This window comes from Cheilinus undulatus, linkage group 10 (assembly GCF_018320785.1).
Source record: "Cheilinus undulatus linkage group 10, ASM1832078v1, whole genome shotgun sequence".
NCBI lineage: Eukaryota > Metazoa > Chordata > Actinopteri > Labriformes > Labridae > Cheilinus > Cheilinus undulatus.
Genome location: NC_054874.1, coordinates 41,081,632 through 41,099,934, shown reverse-complemented (window position 1 = coordinate 41,099,934; position 18,303 = coordinate 41,081,632). Strand labels below are relative to the sequence as shown.

Sequence of the window (18,303 nt, the reverse complement as noted above, 5' to 3'; positions counted from 1 at the left end):
AACAAATGCACCAATATTCCTACCTTTTCTATCTATGTGAGCATAGTCTATTTACTGTGTATTTTATGCAGTTTTTTCAGGGAATGGGATTCATTGACTCATTAAAAAAACAGTCTTCATACTGGTTAAGAAACTTCCAACAAATATTAAGAAACATTGGAAATTTGGCTACAAAACATGACTTCATTTTTTGTTTTTGTTGTCTCATTTCATTCCATGGATTGGCGCCATGTCTCTTGGTTAGTGGTGTTTTTGAGTGTTGAAGGCAGTGAAATTAGTTTGAAGTGCACAACTGCAAGCATCTGAGGTTTTCACAATGCATGCTGTTTATTATAAACCACACATCAAACTTACAAAGCCTAGTTGTACCGCCGCTATTATATCATACATGACCAAACAGTAGTCATAAAAAAATCTCAGACTGCTGTGAAGTTAAGAGGCAAAAAGGAAATGCACATTTACAGGGAGGCATCCGCAATGAAAGGGCCACTCAAACTGACTTCAGAGGTAAACTTAAGCACCCTCAAGTGAAAGCCACATTACACAAGTTCAGCATTTCCAAGTACAATAACTTTCAACAGGAAGAATGGTGTCTGATCATTTCCACAGAAAGCCCAGGTTGTCTGCTTCCAGCACTACGTAACTCTGGCTGAGGGCTGGAGTTCACTTGCAAGAAGCGTATAAGGCTTTAAGGCACTAGTTCAAATACCAGCCTTCAGTTCAAAAGAAGCCAGGTAGCTGGTCTCAGTACTGCTACAGTGGTTGAGGGAAAGAGATGTAAAAGTACGGTGACCGATGAAGCAGAGATGACAAAAGGAAAGAGTGAATAAGCAAGAAGCTGGACAAAAAGCAACAATCCAACAACAGTGTAGATCCTTGACAGTATTATTGATAACAGATTGTGACATAACATTAGGCTGTAATTTTAACAGCTATTGTTATCTCATTTTTGCAGCTCTACTGGGTGCACAGTCATCTATTCTAAGTCATATCTCAGCCTGGTAAACAAATAACTACATAAATCCATCTTATGCCAAAAAGTTCCCTCTTTCCTTGTAGATCTTCAGGCTGACTTTATTAGTTAAAGCTACCTTAGCATTTAATAAATGATCCTTTCCAATGGAGCCATTGAGCCATTAGCTATAAACATTTGGAGCTTTCAATTACATTGAGCTTCTTGCTATACTTGGTTCGACTCTGCATGGCAGCCCAAGCACAGCAGGGTATTTGCTTTTCCATCACAACTGAGCTACCTGTTTGAGGGCGCGTCTAGAGCTGATGCCACAGCGTTTTGAGTCGATGACGTTACATTTAACAGCTGTGCTTCAGTAGTTATTTTGATCAAGAGTTAGCCATTGTTTCTACTTTAAAGTCTCTTCTTTATCATTAGGGTGTTTTCACACCTGAAAGTCTGAATTACTGACCACTTCAAGGTTCATGATTTTGTTAAATTGTATATATTCGGATCAGTTGGTTTTGGTTTTCCTCTTTTGGTCAGACGGAGGTCTGGCTGTCCAGGGAAGGTTCCTGAACCTCCTCCTGAACCAAGGTTCCTGAGCAGCTTTGATGTCAGTGCAGAGTGCTTGGAGACAGGGGAAGGTAGGCTTGTGCCTTCTTTAGAGCTAGACCATTCTGGGCGTGGCTGGGCAAGGCTTTGCATAGCCCGGCATTGCCAAACTGGTGATGGAAAAGTAAATCAGCACCAGCATGGACCAAAAGATCCATCCATCCATGGATCCATGTAAACATACTCCACATGCAAACAGTAAGTTAACAGCAGAGTCATATTTGCACATCAGGTAATACTACTGTACCTTGACGAGGTTCTTTGGCTTCTTCTTCTTTGCCATTTTTGAACCCCGTTTGTCGACAACATCCACATTGTCTATGGGGGGGACAGATCTATATGCTATTGGAGACCTTCAGTTGGTGTCAGTGCACATCAAACAGAACTCCCACATCTTATTGCTTAAAACGGATTAAAATGATTCCAATAAATCATTAAACTCTGCCTTAACATCTCTATTTTCAAACCCCAATACTCCAGAGTGCTAATTACTTGTAAGAATATTTAATGCTTTGACTTTGATGAAGGCGATCACTTCCTCAGAGTGGGCGTCACTTTCTTCCAAAATTATTTATATTTTCATTTGGATTTAGTTTTGTTTTGATCTTTGTTATGATTGTAACTTTACATGTAAGTCAGATGTTTGTTCATGCCTCTCTAGTCCTCCTAAAAGAAGTATTATAACTAGTCAGGGAACAGACATTAACATGGATTGTATGCCTGTGGATTTCTCCATTATATTAAGAAAATGCAATCACCACTATCCCTGCAGGGCAGCTAATGATCATTGTATAAGATTATAAAGTATTCATGCAGCCTGTCTGATTTCTCCAGCCACATTACTGCTTTTTATAGAGAATAGAGTGTTAAACTGGGTGAATTTACAAAGTCCTCATCTTTAGCTATGTGTTACCTAACCTCCATGTCTAATTCATCATAGAAGACAATTTATACCAATTCCAGTGTATCTCTTTCTCTGCAGTGAGCTCTCAAAGTCTGAATAAAATTTCTTATTACAACATTTATCACACTGTTGTGTAACATTTTCTGAACTCTAGTCTAGACCCTCCCTTGGGCTCCTGGAAATATTGCATTTAATTAAATCGTGTTTTTGCACAGATATTATTTATTTAAATTCTGCACTAAATTGTCTCTAAACCATGTAATGGCTCTCTAGTTGCTCTGAAAGCCTCAGCAGTGCCATTGGAGGCAAATTTGGAAAAAACTGAGTTTTACCCGTGAGACAACACTGATCCTCCTCATTCTGGATGCTGTGCTTGCTGGGAATCTAAGGCGTTCATTATGGCCAGTTAGGCCTTGAATACTGATGCATTTAAAAGAGGATGAAGGAATGACTGAGTGTATTCCTCTTTAAAGCTTTATTTGTGACTGTAAACATTGACATAAGGGTCTGAGGGTAAGTAACAGAATGCACAGGAGGAAGGGTGCGACAAAATAGGACTACTGTGAATCTAAATCAGGACACATCCCATGTCTGTTTATCTCACCAACAGAAAACTTGCTGTTTTGGGGTGGAGGAATATTATGTAAAAGCTTAAACACAGTGGCATTCTCCCCGTCAACGGTTTCCTTTCCAAACCCAGCACAAAGCATGAGTCTCCAAGATGAAGAGAGAGCACCATCAAGTGGTTAAACAGTGAACTACAGCAGGGATCCTTTCTTTGTTTCTTTTGTTGTGAAGAAGGTGATTGTGTAACAGCTGCTGATGGTATTTTTTTATTCCTCTCCCTATGAGTTGATGTTTTCATTAGGTTTTATTGTTATGGTTTGTCATTTACAGGAATGATGTTACAAAAGAGAAAAGTAACTGCTGTCTTCTGACTGTACAGCTGTCTGTTATCACATTTTTACATTTCAATACTCTCTTACTGTTGCTCTCATTTCAGTAACATGCATGCTCCTTGTTTTCCTTTGTCTTTATGTTTTGATGTCTTGTATGAAGCATTTTGTTCCTTTAATGTGATAAAAAAATAGATACATTTGCTTTGCCTGACTCATCATTTGTTGTTATTAATGCACCTACTGGTATTTTCTATCTAAGACACTCAGCTTATGTGTCTTACTATAAGTATTGTTGCTCAGGTGTCAGTACAGGCCATTAAAAATCTAATTTACAAGAGCTTCCTGGCCAAGATGGGCAGCAGCACAATGATGAAAGTTACAGATGAAAAAAGGTGCAATTAGAAACACAAATCAACCAAATCTTGATCACAGAGCAGAAAATGTTCATTTAAAACCACCATTGCCTGATCCATTAAGATGTGATACGATAGGTTGTTTGCAATCATGTGATCCCGAATGTCCATTGGGGGTCAGGAAGTGGGGGACAGCCATTAGGGATGAATGGGAATGGAAGAAAATTAGTACTTAACAGCTCTAAATAGACCTCTACGCTGTCATTATAATCAGAAAGTTTCTACATACATCACATACAATCCCTACACTTCACAAAAAAGTGATTTTTACCACAGTGGAACAGATTTACCTGGCACAGAGGTGATCAAGATCACAAAGTAGTCAGTTCTGCAGACCTCCTAGTGCAGGGGTCATCAACTGCATTTGTAAAGGAGACAGGGATCAGTCCCCATCACCTATACTGTAGCCAGCCACAAGGGGGTGATTGAAATATTTTGGCAACATATTTCTAAGACTGCTATGACGCCCATCACTGGGTCTACCTAATATGCTGTGTCCTAGGTGAAAACACACAGGAAACAGGTCTTTTGTTTTGATAGTCTGGCAGGAAAACTGCACCCTCCAAGAGCCAGAAGTGGAGGGTTGACACAGAAAATTGCAGATTTAATTAGGATTGGACTGATTATTGTGTGTTTATCATGCATCATTATACTAATAATGGCTTACAAGTAAAAAATTGATAAAACATGCCATTCTTGATAAAACTGTTGCGATCTTGATCATTTTGGGGCTGATTTAAAAGCTGTAGGAATTAAAAAGACAAAAAATGTGCTAAAAACCAAGAAATGTATTTACATCCTCACAAATTTTGAATTTAATCATGTTTTGTGGGCCGGATGAGGATCTTTAGGGGGCCTGATGTGGCCTGTGGGCTTCCTGTTGATGATCACTGTCCTAGTGTCTAGCAATGTCTAGTCAGATGACCCAAGAGTCTTGAGGAGTCTTGTACTGAGCTAAGAGTCTAGCTGAGCCCCTCTAACATATAGAAAATCCTCATTTTTATCACAAACATGCTTTAAATCGAAACGGTGATACACTATCAACCGATAAACCCTTAGTGGTAAGTGAGTGAGTAATGATGTGATACAGACTAAAGATTGAGGCCTTTTTTAATTCCTACCTGCTGCTGTTTCTCTATAAACTTTTGAAACTTCTTTAAAATATTGAGAATATTTCACCCCTTTTGGGACACAAAAGTAGCCGGAAGAAAAAATAATTTATATTTTTGCACTCTGAATGTTTGGCATTGATGTAAACAGCTCAAAGCATGGCCTTTTTGGCAACATTTCTCTATGCAGAAATCACTACCTGCCCCCCAAGAGGTGTTCTCTGCTGCTGCATGACATCATCTGCAAAGAACCTATACAATAAGATACACTTAATAGTCTCCTTGGGGGATTTTTTTCAGGTTACAAGTGTTGCACTCATACAGCTACCACCACATGCATCTTCCTTTAACGCCTTTCATCTAAGTACTGTTTAAATTATGGATGAAGTTTTAGTGATGTCACCAGTTGGTTACTAAAGCCGTTTATTGAAGCTCCCTTTTCTGCAACTCCTTGTTGTCCTCTTCCCTCTTTCTTCATCTACTTCTCTCTCTGCATCCCCCTCTTCTCTCCCTCTAAACTCTTCCTACTGTGAGAGGAAGGTTTTCCCCACCTCTGTAACTTTGCTAAATGTTTGGTTACAGCTGGGTCAGTGTACAGTCTAGACCTGCCCTTTGTCTACAGTATCCTGGGAAAAGATTGGTTATAACTGGCACTATACAAACCAAAGACTGATAAAAAGCCATTGATTTTGAAGCCCATTTTATCAATTGCCACATTTAAGATGCTGTCACATGTCAAATTTTGGTTACACTACCATAGGTTGGCTTGCAGTCATATCAGCCATGCTCCTGCATGTATCTTTTTAAAAATAACAAAACAGCCTGGTTATAAACAAAATTTACCCTGTACAGTGTGTGCGCAAAAAAAAAAAAAAAATTAACTATACCTGCTTAACTCGTTTTTGAACCAGGCGGTAAAAAAAGAAAAAGCTTCATTTTAACCCAGAAAGTTCTCACTAAGATACTTCCTATCTTATTTATTTACAGGGTTTTGGGTATATAATTTTATATGTATTAAACCCACAATTTAAAATGATAAATAGCAAATTTTGGGGCTACATAGGATACAGAAGCACACAGTAATTATTGAGTTATATTGAGCATAAATTCTGTTTAACAAACCAATATTGTAAAACATATTTATTTGGTATAATTGCACATCTGTACCACGCTTTGGCAAAGATTTTTTAAAAAGTTGTAAAATTCTTTTTTTTTCAAGGAGGTCCTTGAAAGGGAAAAGAAGAAAATATTTGTGAATGGTATAAATATATTTATTCAGCACACATTTTATCCACAGATTCTATGACACTCAAGTAATGAAGTGAAAAAATATTTAACACTTTTGGTTGTTCAAACGTGGACACAAACTGAAATCCCACCTCGCATCTTCACCACTCTATCCTTCCGTTCTCCTCTCGATAGAACAACTCTGTCATGAAATGAAGCTCTGATCTGATGTGGTAGCAGTCGCCTCGCGCCCTGATGTGATCCAGGATTTCTCTGATCTCCTCAGCTCTCTGGTTCCTGTGGATCAGAAGGATGGAGCAGCCGGAGGGGCAGAGGAGCTTCTCTCCCTTTAGAGCCTGCAGGTCTGACAGGTACTGCTGGGGATCATGGTCCATCAGAATCAGATCCAGCCCCTTACTGGTTCCTTTATTGGGCTCAAGACAGGAATGCAATGTTGGGATGGCATCAGCTGAGCTGGAAGTCAAAACCTGGAACTGCAGTGAAGCCCAAGAGCAGGAGAAATTATTAGATTGTGATTTTCTGTCATCTTTTCTCTTATTTAAATGCAGTGATATAAAAGCTGTATCTATGTACCTGGGAGTGTTTGAAGCCAGCAACAAGTATGACCTCCTCCCCGAGCTCTGCTGTCAGGGGGTCCACCTCCACTGTGATCAGTCTGCCAGCAGGGGGCAGCAAACGCAGCAGGAGGACAGAAGTGTAGCCACAGTGCATCCCCAGCTCCAGCACCAGGGTGGGACTGACACGCTTCACCACCTCCTCCAGTGATTTCACTACATGTGAGAGAAGACATGAACATGATTTAGAGTTAATGAGCCGTAATCTTATTTATCACTTTGTGACCAATCAGAATATTTTAATGAATTATGTTTGTTACACTGTGGGCAGGAATTTACAGACAGAAAGTAGTAGTTTATAAAGCTTATAATTTAATTAAGCCACCAATGAGCAGAATTTGTTGATAGTATAAAATTAATGTCAACTTTGTTTGCAACTTCATGCTTTCATATATATATATATATATATATCTTTACTTGGTTATGATATATGTATATCTTTCTGTTTTAAAGATGTGCAAAATAAAAAGATAAGAGAGACTTTGATATTCCCATGGGGCAGTTACAAAATCTACAAATCCATAAATAGGGGTCATACAAAACAAACAATGGTACATCTCATAATAGCAGCTTTTCCATCCATCAATTTTCCACATGTACATAAAAACCATCTGGCAGTAGTGATGTACTGACATATTGCACACACCCCATGGCACATCTTGCATTACCTGTTATTCAGAAATGTAAAGGCCATAGACACAAATCAGCTCAGCCTGATCTGAGGGACCCTAAATCTTCTTGGCTCCCAGTTAATTTTAGAACATACTAAAATACATTTTAAAATTGTATTGCTGGTTTTAAAATCTCTCCATGGTTAAGCCCCCTCCTATCTATAGGACCTTTTAATCCCATATACCCCAACACGATCCCTGAGATCCTCTGAGCAGTCCCTCCTGATCATCCGTGGAGTCTGGCGCAAACTCTAACTGTGCTGTTTCAGTGGCAGGTCCATGTCTGTAGAACAATCTGCCTCTTCAAATTAGAAGTGCAAACACTTTACATTCATTCAAGGCACAGCTCAAAACCCATCCATTTTCCTTAGCTATGTATTCTATGCCATGTTAGTCTGTCTTGTCTGTGTATTGTTTGGTTGTTTCTTATTATGCTTTCAGTGGCAAGCACTTTGGTCAGCTGAAAACTGTTTTAAACGTACTATATAAACAAAGTTTTATTACTTACTTCTTCCAGAGGGTAAAAGCTGATACTGAGAGTGAAGAACTTGGGTCTAATAATCTAATAATCTAATGTACGATTTTCTGTGCCTGCCCTACAAAAGAATGAGTGTTTGGAGAGATGGGGGCGTTTTTGCCAGCCATGAGTTTCTTGCAGTCTGCATGAGACAAGTTATCTGTGATTTCAAATGAACAGAGAATTGACCACACCAGGCTGTTCTACTGTATCTAATGATGCTTTAAGGACAGCAGAATAGAAAACTTGTGTTGACCTCTGATAAATAAAAAAATTAATGAGCACTAAAAAAAACCCTCACAACTTTTATCAACAGAAGTTATTGGAAAAAAAAGTCTTGAAAGTAGCTTATTGTAAATGATCAGTGGGATTAGTGGTGTGCAAAAATGGCCCAGTGATAAGTGAAGTTGTAATTTAACCTTTTCAAATTGAAAACAAACAAACAAACAAAATAAATAAATAAATAAATAGATCAATTAATAACTTAAAGAAAAAAATATCATCCATTAGGTGCAGGAAGACTGAATAATACACTGATCCAAACATATGTATCTCCATTAAAAACCATGATTTCTGTTGTGTTTATAGAATCATCTTGCTTACATTGACAGATTATTATCATCTGGTGCAAAACCACCATTCTTTTCAAAATAAAAGCATGATAAATACTGAAATATTTTGAATAATATCTCTAATGATATTTAACTTGTTTTTGTCTTTCTGAAACAAAACAGCAGAAAAACCTTTAAATAAATGTGAAAGTTTTACAATCTATAAAAAGCAATGAGATTAGCTTGATCAATACATTTGTATCAATTAAAAAAGAACGATATATAGTACTAATACCACTGGACAGTACTATATATTACAAACGCTATGAACAAATCTTTAAAGTCACCAGAAGTATACGTTCAGTATCCTTGTATATAATCCATTAAGTACTTTCATTTAAATTTGTCTTGCATCTTTTTTTTACTTCAAATTTGAGATTAACTTGTAATACTAGGTTTCAAACAAAACACAGTAAGATAAACTTGATTGTCCTGTTCTCTGTTCTGCAGTAGCGCAGAGAAAATAAAACAAACTTACTCTACATATAAAACCACATACTAACATATCACATAGCAAAGGCAATTCCATATATCAGTTTCGACTCATCTATTTTTCACAGATTAATGTTTGCGCTGTGAGTGTGTATTTGATGGAGATTTGACTTCAGACTATCTTCTACAGGATCTGGATCCTCAAAATATCCTTTTACAATGACTGTAAGATCTGTGCTATAGTCAAAAGACTGCACTTTTGCTAAAGATGGAAGAAGCCTAAGGACGAACATGTTGGAACCTACACTTAGATGAGAGATTTGATTTTCTTGAAAAATGAAATAACTTTTATTCTGTGACTCAAACATCTCTACACTGCTCCTTTTTTCTCTCACAAAAGGTCTTACAGTTTGATAAACTCTGTAAAGAAAGTGATCTGAATGCATACTGACCAGTCTGTGGGCTGATGCAGAGGGAAGGGTGTGTCTCAGCGTAAAGTTCAAACGTCTCCAGAACGCTCTCAGCTCTCCCATGGGTGCAGTTGGAGAACACAAACGAGTGGGTGCTCCTTACACACACTTTACCTCGCACCAGCCTGAGAGCCCAGGCCAGAGCTCGATGGCACAGTGAGGACACTTTAACATGAAAACGACTGGACACCATGAGAATGGCAGGGAGCAGCGGGACGGAGACAGCAATGAGCCACATTTCAAAGCTCTGAAAAAGAGAGAGCAGCCTGTGGATTAAAAGAAGTTTGAATAACTCATTTAATATCAGAATATTATTTAGGCAGCCTTTGTAAGATTTATAAGTTTATCTAAATTAAACAAAAGATAATTTTATGATTAGATTTTTATTTAACTAGTAAAGTAGATAAGGCACAAATCCATGACCTCAAACACTAGTTTTTCTTTGGGATTAGCATGTTTTCTTTAACAACCCTTATTCCAAACAGTTGAGGCGCTATATAAATAAAAACAGAGTACAATGCTTTGGAAAGCCCATAAACCCATATTTTATACACAATAGAACATCAACAACATATCAGATGTTAAAACTGAGACGCTTCACAATTTAATGAACAATATTAGCTCATTTTGAAATTGATGTCAGCAACAAATCTAAAAAAGTAGGGACAGAGCAATGTTTACCATTGTGTAGCATCCCCTTTCTTTTAATAACAGTCTGTAAACATCTGGGAAGTGAAGAATTTTGGGAGAGGAATGTTGTTCCATTCTTGTCTGATATGCAATTCTAGCTGCTCAACAGTCCTGGGTCTTCTTTTCTGGATTTTTCATTTTATGATGCACCAAATGTTTTTTTTACAGATGAAAGGTCTGGACTGCAGGCTGGCCAGTTCAGCGCCCGGACTCCTCCACTGTGAAGCCATACTGTTGTGATGGATGTAGTTAAAAATTATCTTGCTGAAATACGGAAGTCCTTCTCTGAAAGAGATGTTGTCTGGATGGGAGCATATGTTGCTCTAAACCTTTCAGAATTGATATTGCCTTTCTAGAAGCAGAAGGTCGTCTTTGGTCGTCTAGCTGTCCATGCCATGGGCACTAATGCAAGCTCATACTATCAGAGGTTCAGGCTTTCTAACTTTGTTCTGATAACAAGCTAGATGATCCTTCTCCTCTTAAGTCCACTGGACTAGTCATCTGTGGTTTTTGAAAAGAATCTGAAATTTTGACTCATCAGACCACAGAACAGTTTTCCATTTTGCCTCAGTCTATTCTAAATGAGCTCTGGCCCAAAGAAGACAGCAGTGGTCCTGGATTGTGTTCACATATGGCTTTGTCTTTGCATGATACAGCTTTAACCTGATTGGTGGATAGCACAGGGAACTGTGTTGACAGACAATGATTTCTGGAAATGTTTCTGAGCCAATGCTGTGACGGGCTGAAGATCAGAAACATCCAATTTTCACCTTTGGCCTTGATCCTTGCGCACAGAGATTTCTAACAAATTGTCTGAATCTTTTGATATTATGTGCAGTATATGGTGGGATATTCAGTCTTTGTAAATTTACATTGAGGAACATTTTTTCTGAAATTTGTTCCACAATTTTTAGATGCAGTTTCTTGAAGATTAGAAAACCTATTCCCATCTTTCCTTCTGAAAGACTGTCTTCCTTTTATACCCAGTCATGTTGCTAACCAGTGGCCAGTTAAAATAATTGTTAAAAAATGCTCCTCCGGCTGTTTCTCAGTGGTAGCGCCTACTCTGTCAACCTCTTGATGCCCTGTTCCGACTTTCTAGCGATGTGTTGCTGGCATGAAATTCAAAATGAGCTAATATTTTTCATGAATTAGTCAAATGTCTCAGATTCAACAACTAATCATGTACTACTGTGAATAAAAACTTAGAGATCATTGCATTCTTATTTACTTACATTTGACACAGTGCCCCAACTCTTTTGGAACTAAGGTTGTAAATGGATGTTTAACTCTAGGTCCTAAAAAATGTACCTTTTGGCCAGGATTAAGAGCTTGATACGATAAAACACCAAACAAAACTTAGCAAAACTCCTTCGTGTTTTAATTTAGATCATTTTTTCATATGCTTCAAATGATTTAAATGCTTAATTTATTTAGAAACATGTGTACAATCACAATAACAGCATTAAGAAATTTCTAACAACATTACATCTTGCATTTCACTTTAGTGGTGTCATAGTATAAATCGGTCAGGAAATGGATTCAGGATATCCTAAAAGCCCTTTGAGAAAATATATTCAAATTGAAAAGTACATTTTTAGCAAATGAACACTAAACTTAAGTCAAAAAGTTCAAAGCAAAAGTAAAAATATAGAAGTCGTGAAGGTGTAGTACCTGCCAAACAGCTCTGCTGTCAGTCCAGGTTAAGAGTGCCTCCTGTCAAACACAGATGGGGCTGTCACTCCAGTCAGTCAACACGGTCGGCTGAAACATAAAAACAGTCTGCTGTAAGAAATAAACCATTACTTTCTTCTTAAAGAGACATATCATGGGGCTACGTTGTCATGACAGAGTCACACTATTTTTGGTATCCAGGAAATCGTAGCCTTGGAGGGTGGGGAGCAGATAGTAAGCCCATTTGGGAAGCTCCTCCTCCCACCTTTATGTACTACATCATTTACCCACTAGAGGACAGCAAAGATCTGAGAATATGCACGAGGCTGTGGGCACTCTGAGATGTTTTGATATCATCCAACCACAGGGGCACCTTTGGCCTTTTGTGCAGTGCTTTAATCACATATCTGCTTTTACTCTTATGTAAACAATTTTCCTGTTTATAATGGTTTATTAAGACAGTTTTTAAGATCAAATTGGGCTTTTATTTTACACTAAGTGTGGCTTTTGGGGACTAAAGGGAGTACAAGGGGAAAACTTGATTATTTCGGTCCCTCTAATTGGCACACCTGACTTGTCAGTGCAGTGTAGTCAACGCAACTAACTGATTTTACAGCAGGTGATTGATACCCAACTGAGATGTGGAAACTCTTATTCAGGAAATATGTCCAAGCTTAATTATGTTCTTTATAGAATGTCATAGTGCTCTAGTATTGTCAGGCATTTAAATGTTTGTCTTTCAAAGCAGAAACAATCATGATAAAAGATGAGAGATTTTACTTACTGAGAGATTTAAATTTGGGAGTGTCATTTAGCAGTACAGGACTTCTCAAATTCAGTGTGGGTTAAGTGCTGAAGGAATAAAAGTGCAAAACCTACAAGTTTCCCTATGCATGGTCTATAGAGTATTTTTATTGTGTATGTAGGCTTTTGACATTGCACTGATCTGTGACAATATACTGGCATATAAGTTTTTCTATCTTTAAATGTTAATTACCCATATAATCAGAGACTTGAGGTCAGAGTTTACCCGTTATTTTGTTCTTAATCAGTGAACTGTGCTCTCTCTCAGCTGCTCCATATAGTGGAAGTGGGTGTGAGGTCCCCAGTGTGTTGCTGCCCTCATTGGCTGCTGGTGGAGCGGCGCTGTTCTGAGTATTTTTGGCCAATGGAGCGAAACATACTGCGGTGTGCAAGTCCTGTCAGTCCGGCTGAGTAAAGTTAGCCAGCAATAGCTAGACAAGTACCGGAAACGGCGTTGTTATGTTACCAGAATAAGAGTCTGAATCGATGGCAGTGGTGGTAAATAAGCAACACACATATTGATTGGTGTTTCCGTTATAAGAGCTACCGTGTTTATTTGTGACTTTATGCCGAATGCGTCAGTGTTTGTACTAATTACAACCAAGAACGTTGTGGTCTGGCAACATCAACACAACCCCCATGGAGGTTGTCCTTCTTCTATGAAACACCTGTAATACTGATGAGTGCAAAGATGCATCATAAAAATGGATCCATACAACTCCTCGCTTAGGGTCTTACGCAAACGTTTATCACGTACCTTCACTGACTTCGCGTTTAAAATCATGTGTTTAGAGTGTATTAGGTGTCTCTTATCTTGTTTTCCTTCTTTTTCCGGTTTACGTTTGTGGCGTCAAAGACGACCTCCTTCTTCCGGTTGCCGGTGGTGTAGTGTACTCGGTACAGTGCGTTCAAAATAATGTTGCAACCAAAACAGACGAGACAATCAGAGTACAACTATGGAATAGTTTATAGTTAAGTTGGATTTAAATATCCCTGAGCTCTTTTGTAGGTGGAAACGTTTTAAAGTCGGCATTATGTTAAGATAACGGCTATGAAGCTTTGCCTGACTGTCCACTAGCGATTTTGAGGGACGGTAGTTTCTAAAGCTAGTTTCCCTAAAACTCTGTACCTCGGTCACGTTGAACATTAAGTAAGTGCCTGGCTTCAACATATGAGTGGTTTGCAACATGAATGCTATGGTTGCGGGCTGTTATGTAAGTTATATTTGCCAGTTTTTAGCCGCTGGTTTCACGGATTTAAAAGTGACCACATTGAGTAGGTCTTAGGCCGAAATGTGTCGTCAACTGATGTTGAAAACTCGAGAGACCGCGCAGATGCATTCTTTACTTTTTCGATATAATGCCAAAAAATTTTTAAGTGTACTCAATGGCAAACTAAACCAGGCATTCGCGGGGGCCTCCTATTTTTTCGCACTTTGTAGCTACAACAGTCACATACGCATTTGCTGGTAGTCATCTGTTAACATGGGCCCTAATCAACCAAAACACCGGTAAGCTATGTTGGCCAACGCTAGCGTTTAGCCTGCAGGTGAATTGCGCCTGACTGTGGCTCAACCTGGTCTGTTGCTTCGAGAAGCAGACAGGTTGAAAGTCCGTTGTGTTTAACTTATTGCCCTTTCTTCCTCATAGTGAACTCCCTTTTCACTTTTCACAGTTAGCAATATTGCTGACTAACGTTAAGCTAATTTTAAGCTAGCATTTTTAAAGAAATAGTGTTAATGACTTGTTACCTGGCTTTGGTAGTGGGCAATTTCCATTGAGTTTGCTTCGGGAAAATAGTTACAAATTCCTTACATGGGATACGTCACAAAAGATAGTGGGCCAGAGTTTTTCTGCAAATGACAATACAACACTAAAACTGAAATGAAAAATACTTTTGCTGTTGAGTTTTTTACTGTACCAAAGCTTTTATTTTGGTACGTCATGCCGGAAGCTGTGTAGGTGCATATGGCTGACTTGACGCTGGTCATCGTCTGCCCACAGACTCCCAACAGGAGCGATACCGGAGAGCAGTAACTGGTTCGTTCGCCTCGCCGGTGCTGCTGCAACACCCAGAACTGACGGAGGAGAACCAGCAGACCGACACGGCCTACGACTAATCCTGGTGGAATAACACGCCACTGAACTGTTTTACACAAGTCTGTGGCTTTAATACTTGGAGAGCAGAGCCTCTTCGCCAATGGCAAGTCCGGTTGCAGACATCGGACCGTCTCATCAGCATCACCCTGTGACCGAGTCCGCCGCAGACTCTGCGTTTCAGGAGGCACAGAAATGGATAGAGGTGAGTACATGAACGGAGTTTAAACACTTTGTTAATCTATGGCACTACTCCTCCCTTTGCTCAGGTGTTCTGTTGTCAGTGTGTGGTATTGGTATCTGGTTTGCAGCCCGTATCTGCAGGGACTTCTCCTTTAAGCAGCAGTTTGATTTTATTGCTTCGTCACCTGTTGAAATGTGACTCAACATGACCTGAATTTGGCTCAACATCCTTGGAAGAATGCCAGTTACGTCCATGGGAAGTTATTCTGTCGGTTTGCAGTGTGCCTGTAGCTCAGTCATAAGTATGTTTACTTTGTTGATACACTAATCTCCTGTAATTTTAAGGCTCCTAACTAGCCTCTGAGTTAAAAATTACCCTAGTACTTTCTAAATAGAAATATATGCTTATGGTTCTAACATGCTTACCAACAATAATATCATAATATCCCTAATAGGATATTGCAAATATGAGTGCTGCAGCCCCTGAAATGTTAGGCATTCTGTCCCTTGTTTTGATGGGTGCTATTATACAGTAGCTGTTGCTGCCGTGGGGCCTGCTGCGTGTTTGGTTGGATACAATGAATGCATCATGTGGAATGGATTTTTGCCTCATTGCGAGCCTGCCGAACAATAATCACACAAACAAGGTTTTGTTCTGTGAGAATTTCAATCATGACTCTTGCCTGCCCCCATTGCATTGACTTTGTCATCCTGCAGTGGGCCGTATTCCCTGTCAGCCTTTAAAACACTAATGGTGGGGTGTTTATCTGTTGGATATTGGGGAATGCAGCCTCAGCTTTGCAGGTTTACATTAAGGCTTTTGAATCTGACGTGAAGCCCATCATGGCATGACCTGTTTGACAAACTGGGTGATTTGAAATAGCAGGGGCGTTGGCAGGGATTATGGGGCCTCTGCCTGGCAGAGGAGTGTGGGGCCCCTCACACTTTCCTCTCATATACATTCACTGACCACTCACTCACTAAATGCAATGCTTCTACACACAAATGCTTTTTAATCTGTAAACACCTGTTTAACAGGCCACAGGCATCTGAAATAGGATGGAAATAATGTTATTTATTCAAACATACACATACAATTAGTATGTCATTCATTATTTAAGCATTTTTAACTAAAAGAGTGTAAGAATTCTTCTGCCCAGCCCAGACCAAAGATCTGTGACAAAGTTAAAACTCACAGCTACTTGGCGACAGGCTGCTCTGCTACTTTCTAAAAGCTGACCAGTTCACACTGCTCCAACTAGAGGAGACAATGCATTGTTTGCATAGCAGCCACTCTCACTGTCACTCAAGTTAAAGGGATTAATAACTAAAGATAGTAAAAAATAAATATGTCTCTACAACAGGGACAGCACTGCACATAAAACGAAAATATCTGCTGAGAATAATTACTTTTCCATGGACAAATTTATTTTCTACAGCCTTGAGTTTCCGTTGTATAAGCTCATACAGCGCAGTGCGTCTCTGAATGATCCTCAATCATCTAAAAGAGGCATTTGCAGTGATTCTGCTTTATGCCTGGATTTTCTTATTTTTCTTCTTCGGGGTATTTTACAGTGTCAGTGTTTCTGTAGTGGTTTTGAAGCTCTCAGTAGAAAGTCCACAGGTCAGGACTTACAGAAAAACTTTAAAGGACCAGGTGACATCACTGTCTGACTCTTCAGCTCTACCTGCAGCAGGTACCAAAGTTAACATGTGCTTTTAGCATCGTGTGCTTTTGAATCACCACTTTCTTTGAAACAAGTGTCACACTCTCTTTACTGGATCTCAGTGTAAAATACCCACTGCCCACTAGGGTTGGGAGAAAAAATCCATAATGCATAGTATCACGATATTTTGTCTGGTGATATATGGTATCGTCTCGTCCATCAAGTATAGATTTTTTTTTCAAATTAATTGCTAATATGAACTGAAGTCTATGATAATGGAAAATAAAATCAATTGTTTGTCCAGTGAGGTCGACAGAGGTGATGGTCATAGGGCAAGAGAAAGTTAGTACAACAAACGTGCGAGCACCAGGGGAAAGATGTTAGAATGAAAGCAGGGCACGAATGAGATGGACATGACACATGAGGTTAGCAAGAAGTGCTACGTGAAAATAAAATCCTGCGGAAATACGACAAACATGAGGGAAAGACTAATGCTAAATCAGCTAAACAGTTGAAAAAGTGCTATAGGTCGTGATATATCGCAGTGTATCGTATTGCAATACTCACTGTGTTGCAAAATGTTTAAAATCGCAATAATATCGAATCTTGACTCAAGTATTGTGATAATATCGTATTGTGGGACCACTAGTGATTCCCACCTCTACTGCCCACTGTCTACATCTCAGGCGATGACTGTATCAGCTTTGTGGGAAAAGGTATAAAAGCAAACTCTTTAAAACCAAAGTATGTCAGTGTTTGTTTATGTTGTACTTTTTGGTACACAAATGCACTGGTTTAAGTTAAAAAAAGAATAAATAACAGTTCTAAAGTCAGAACTGTTCTTTGTTTTTTGATGTAAACATGAATGATGTTAGTTCGAATCAGTTATTAAAATCTTTGCTCACTACATATCTACCCCTCTTACTCCCAGACGTGCATACATAAAATAAACTTGTTTTTTAAATCGACAACTGAAAAAAACAAGATCGCCTCTTATCAGTTATTGACCACCAGGAACAGGAAATTATTGGTTCAAAATATACTAACGGTGCATCACTGTTTTTAAGGTAGAATTCTCGAGGAGCTAAAATATATTAAAATGCTATTGATAACGAACATTTTGCATGACATTTAGAAAAATAGAATACATGACACTGGTCCAGTATTACTGTTACTTGACATCAGTAAACAGATATCTGATGGTCCTACAGGTCCTGTGTGTGCCACCTTTAAAAACCTGCCAAACAGGTTTTCTCTTTTTTTGAATCTGCTTTGAATCTCTTGATAATAATTTTAATGTCAATACTAGTGGCTTTCACACTATAAATATTAGATTGTGGCACTAAGAATGCAACACTAGTACATTTTCTCAACATTTCAAATGTCTCTATCATCTGTGTACTTTCATGGTATTTTTTCAGGGCTGATTTTAACTCTGGAAATCTTACCAACAACCCAAGTGTTGCATGCATGAGCTTTTCTTACTATACTGTTTAAATCTAATCCTGGTGTATTAGATCTCTAAGTAGTACTGAAAATGACAGATCGTATCCTCTTTAAGAGTGTCAAGCTCCAATGCAGGCCTATTTAGCAGCACCAAACCCCTTGGAGGCTCATATCAAGTCTTTAAAAAGCCACTACTGACCTAGAATCTTGGAGGCAGATCAGGGTTGAGTGCTAAAAAGACTGAAGCTGAAAAGAGGAGAGAGAACTGATACCTCTCTCTTGTGTTAT

The 18,303-nt window shown here is 38.8% G+C and overlaps 2 protein-coding genes across 11 annotated transcripts in view; one reads left to right on the top strand and one right to left on the bottom strand.

The window, feature by feature from the left end:
* Positions 1-6,173: 6,173 nt before the first annotated feature.
* Positions 6,174-14,464, bottom strand: LOC121516102 (transmembrane O-methyltransferase-like). Of its 5 annotated transcripts, none has more exons than XM_041797208.1 (5): positions 14,374-14,464; positions 11,820-11,909; positions 9,438-9,702; positions 6,714-6,910; positions 6,174-6,613 (listed from the first exon to the last, which is right to left on the bottom strand). In XM_041797208.1, the coding sequence occupies exons 3-5, from the start codon at positions 9,691-9,693 to the stop codon at positions 6,281-6,283; spliced, it is 786 nt and encodes a 261-aa protein (XP_041653142.1). In that variant the 5' UTR covers positions 9,694-9,702; positions 11,820-11,909; positions 14,374-14,464; the 3' UTR covers positions 6,174-6,280. The 5 variants fall into 5 exon arrangements, with proteins under 5 accessions (XP_041653142.1, XP_041653140.1, XP_041653139.1 ...); XM_041797206.1 differs by lacking the exon at positions 14,374-14,464 and adding an exon at positions 13,381-13,461 and having other exon boundaries at positions 9,438-9,721; XM_041797205.1 differs by lacking the exon at positions 14,374-14,464 and adding an exon at positions 13,381-13,461.
* Positions 13,481-18,303, top strand: part of LOC121516101 (LIM and calponin homology domains-containing protein 1-like) — a 152,319-nt gene continuing 147,496 nt past the window's right edge. For 3 of the 6 annotated variants that reach the window (XM_041797201.1, XM_041797200.1, XM_041797196.1), the window contains exons 1-2: positions 13,494-13,773; positions 14,627-14,924. In XM_041797201.1, the coding sequence (XP_041653135.1) occupies positions 14,823-14,924 (102 nt within the window). In that variant the 5' untranslated portion in view covers positions 13,494-13,773; positions 14,627-14,822. Of the gene's footprint in view, positions 13,774-14,092; positions 14,134-14,626; positions 14,925-18,303 lie in introns of those variants that run through there. The other 3 variants (XM_041797197.1, XM_041797203.1, XM_041797199.1) reach the window with 3 other exon arrangements.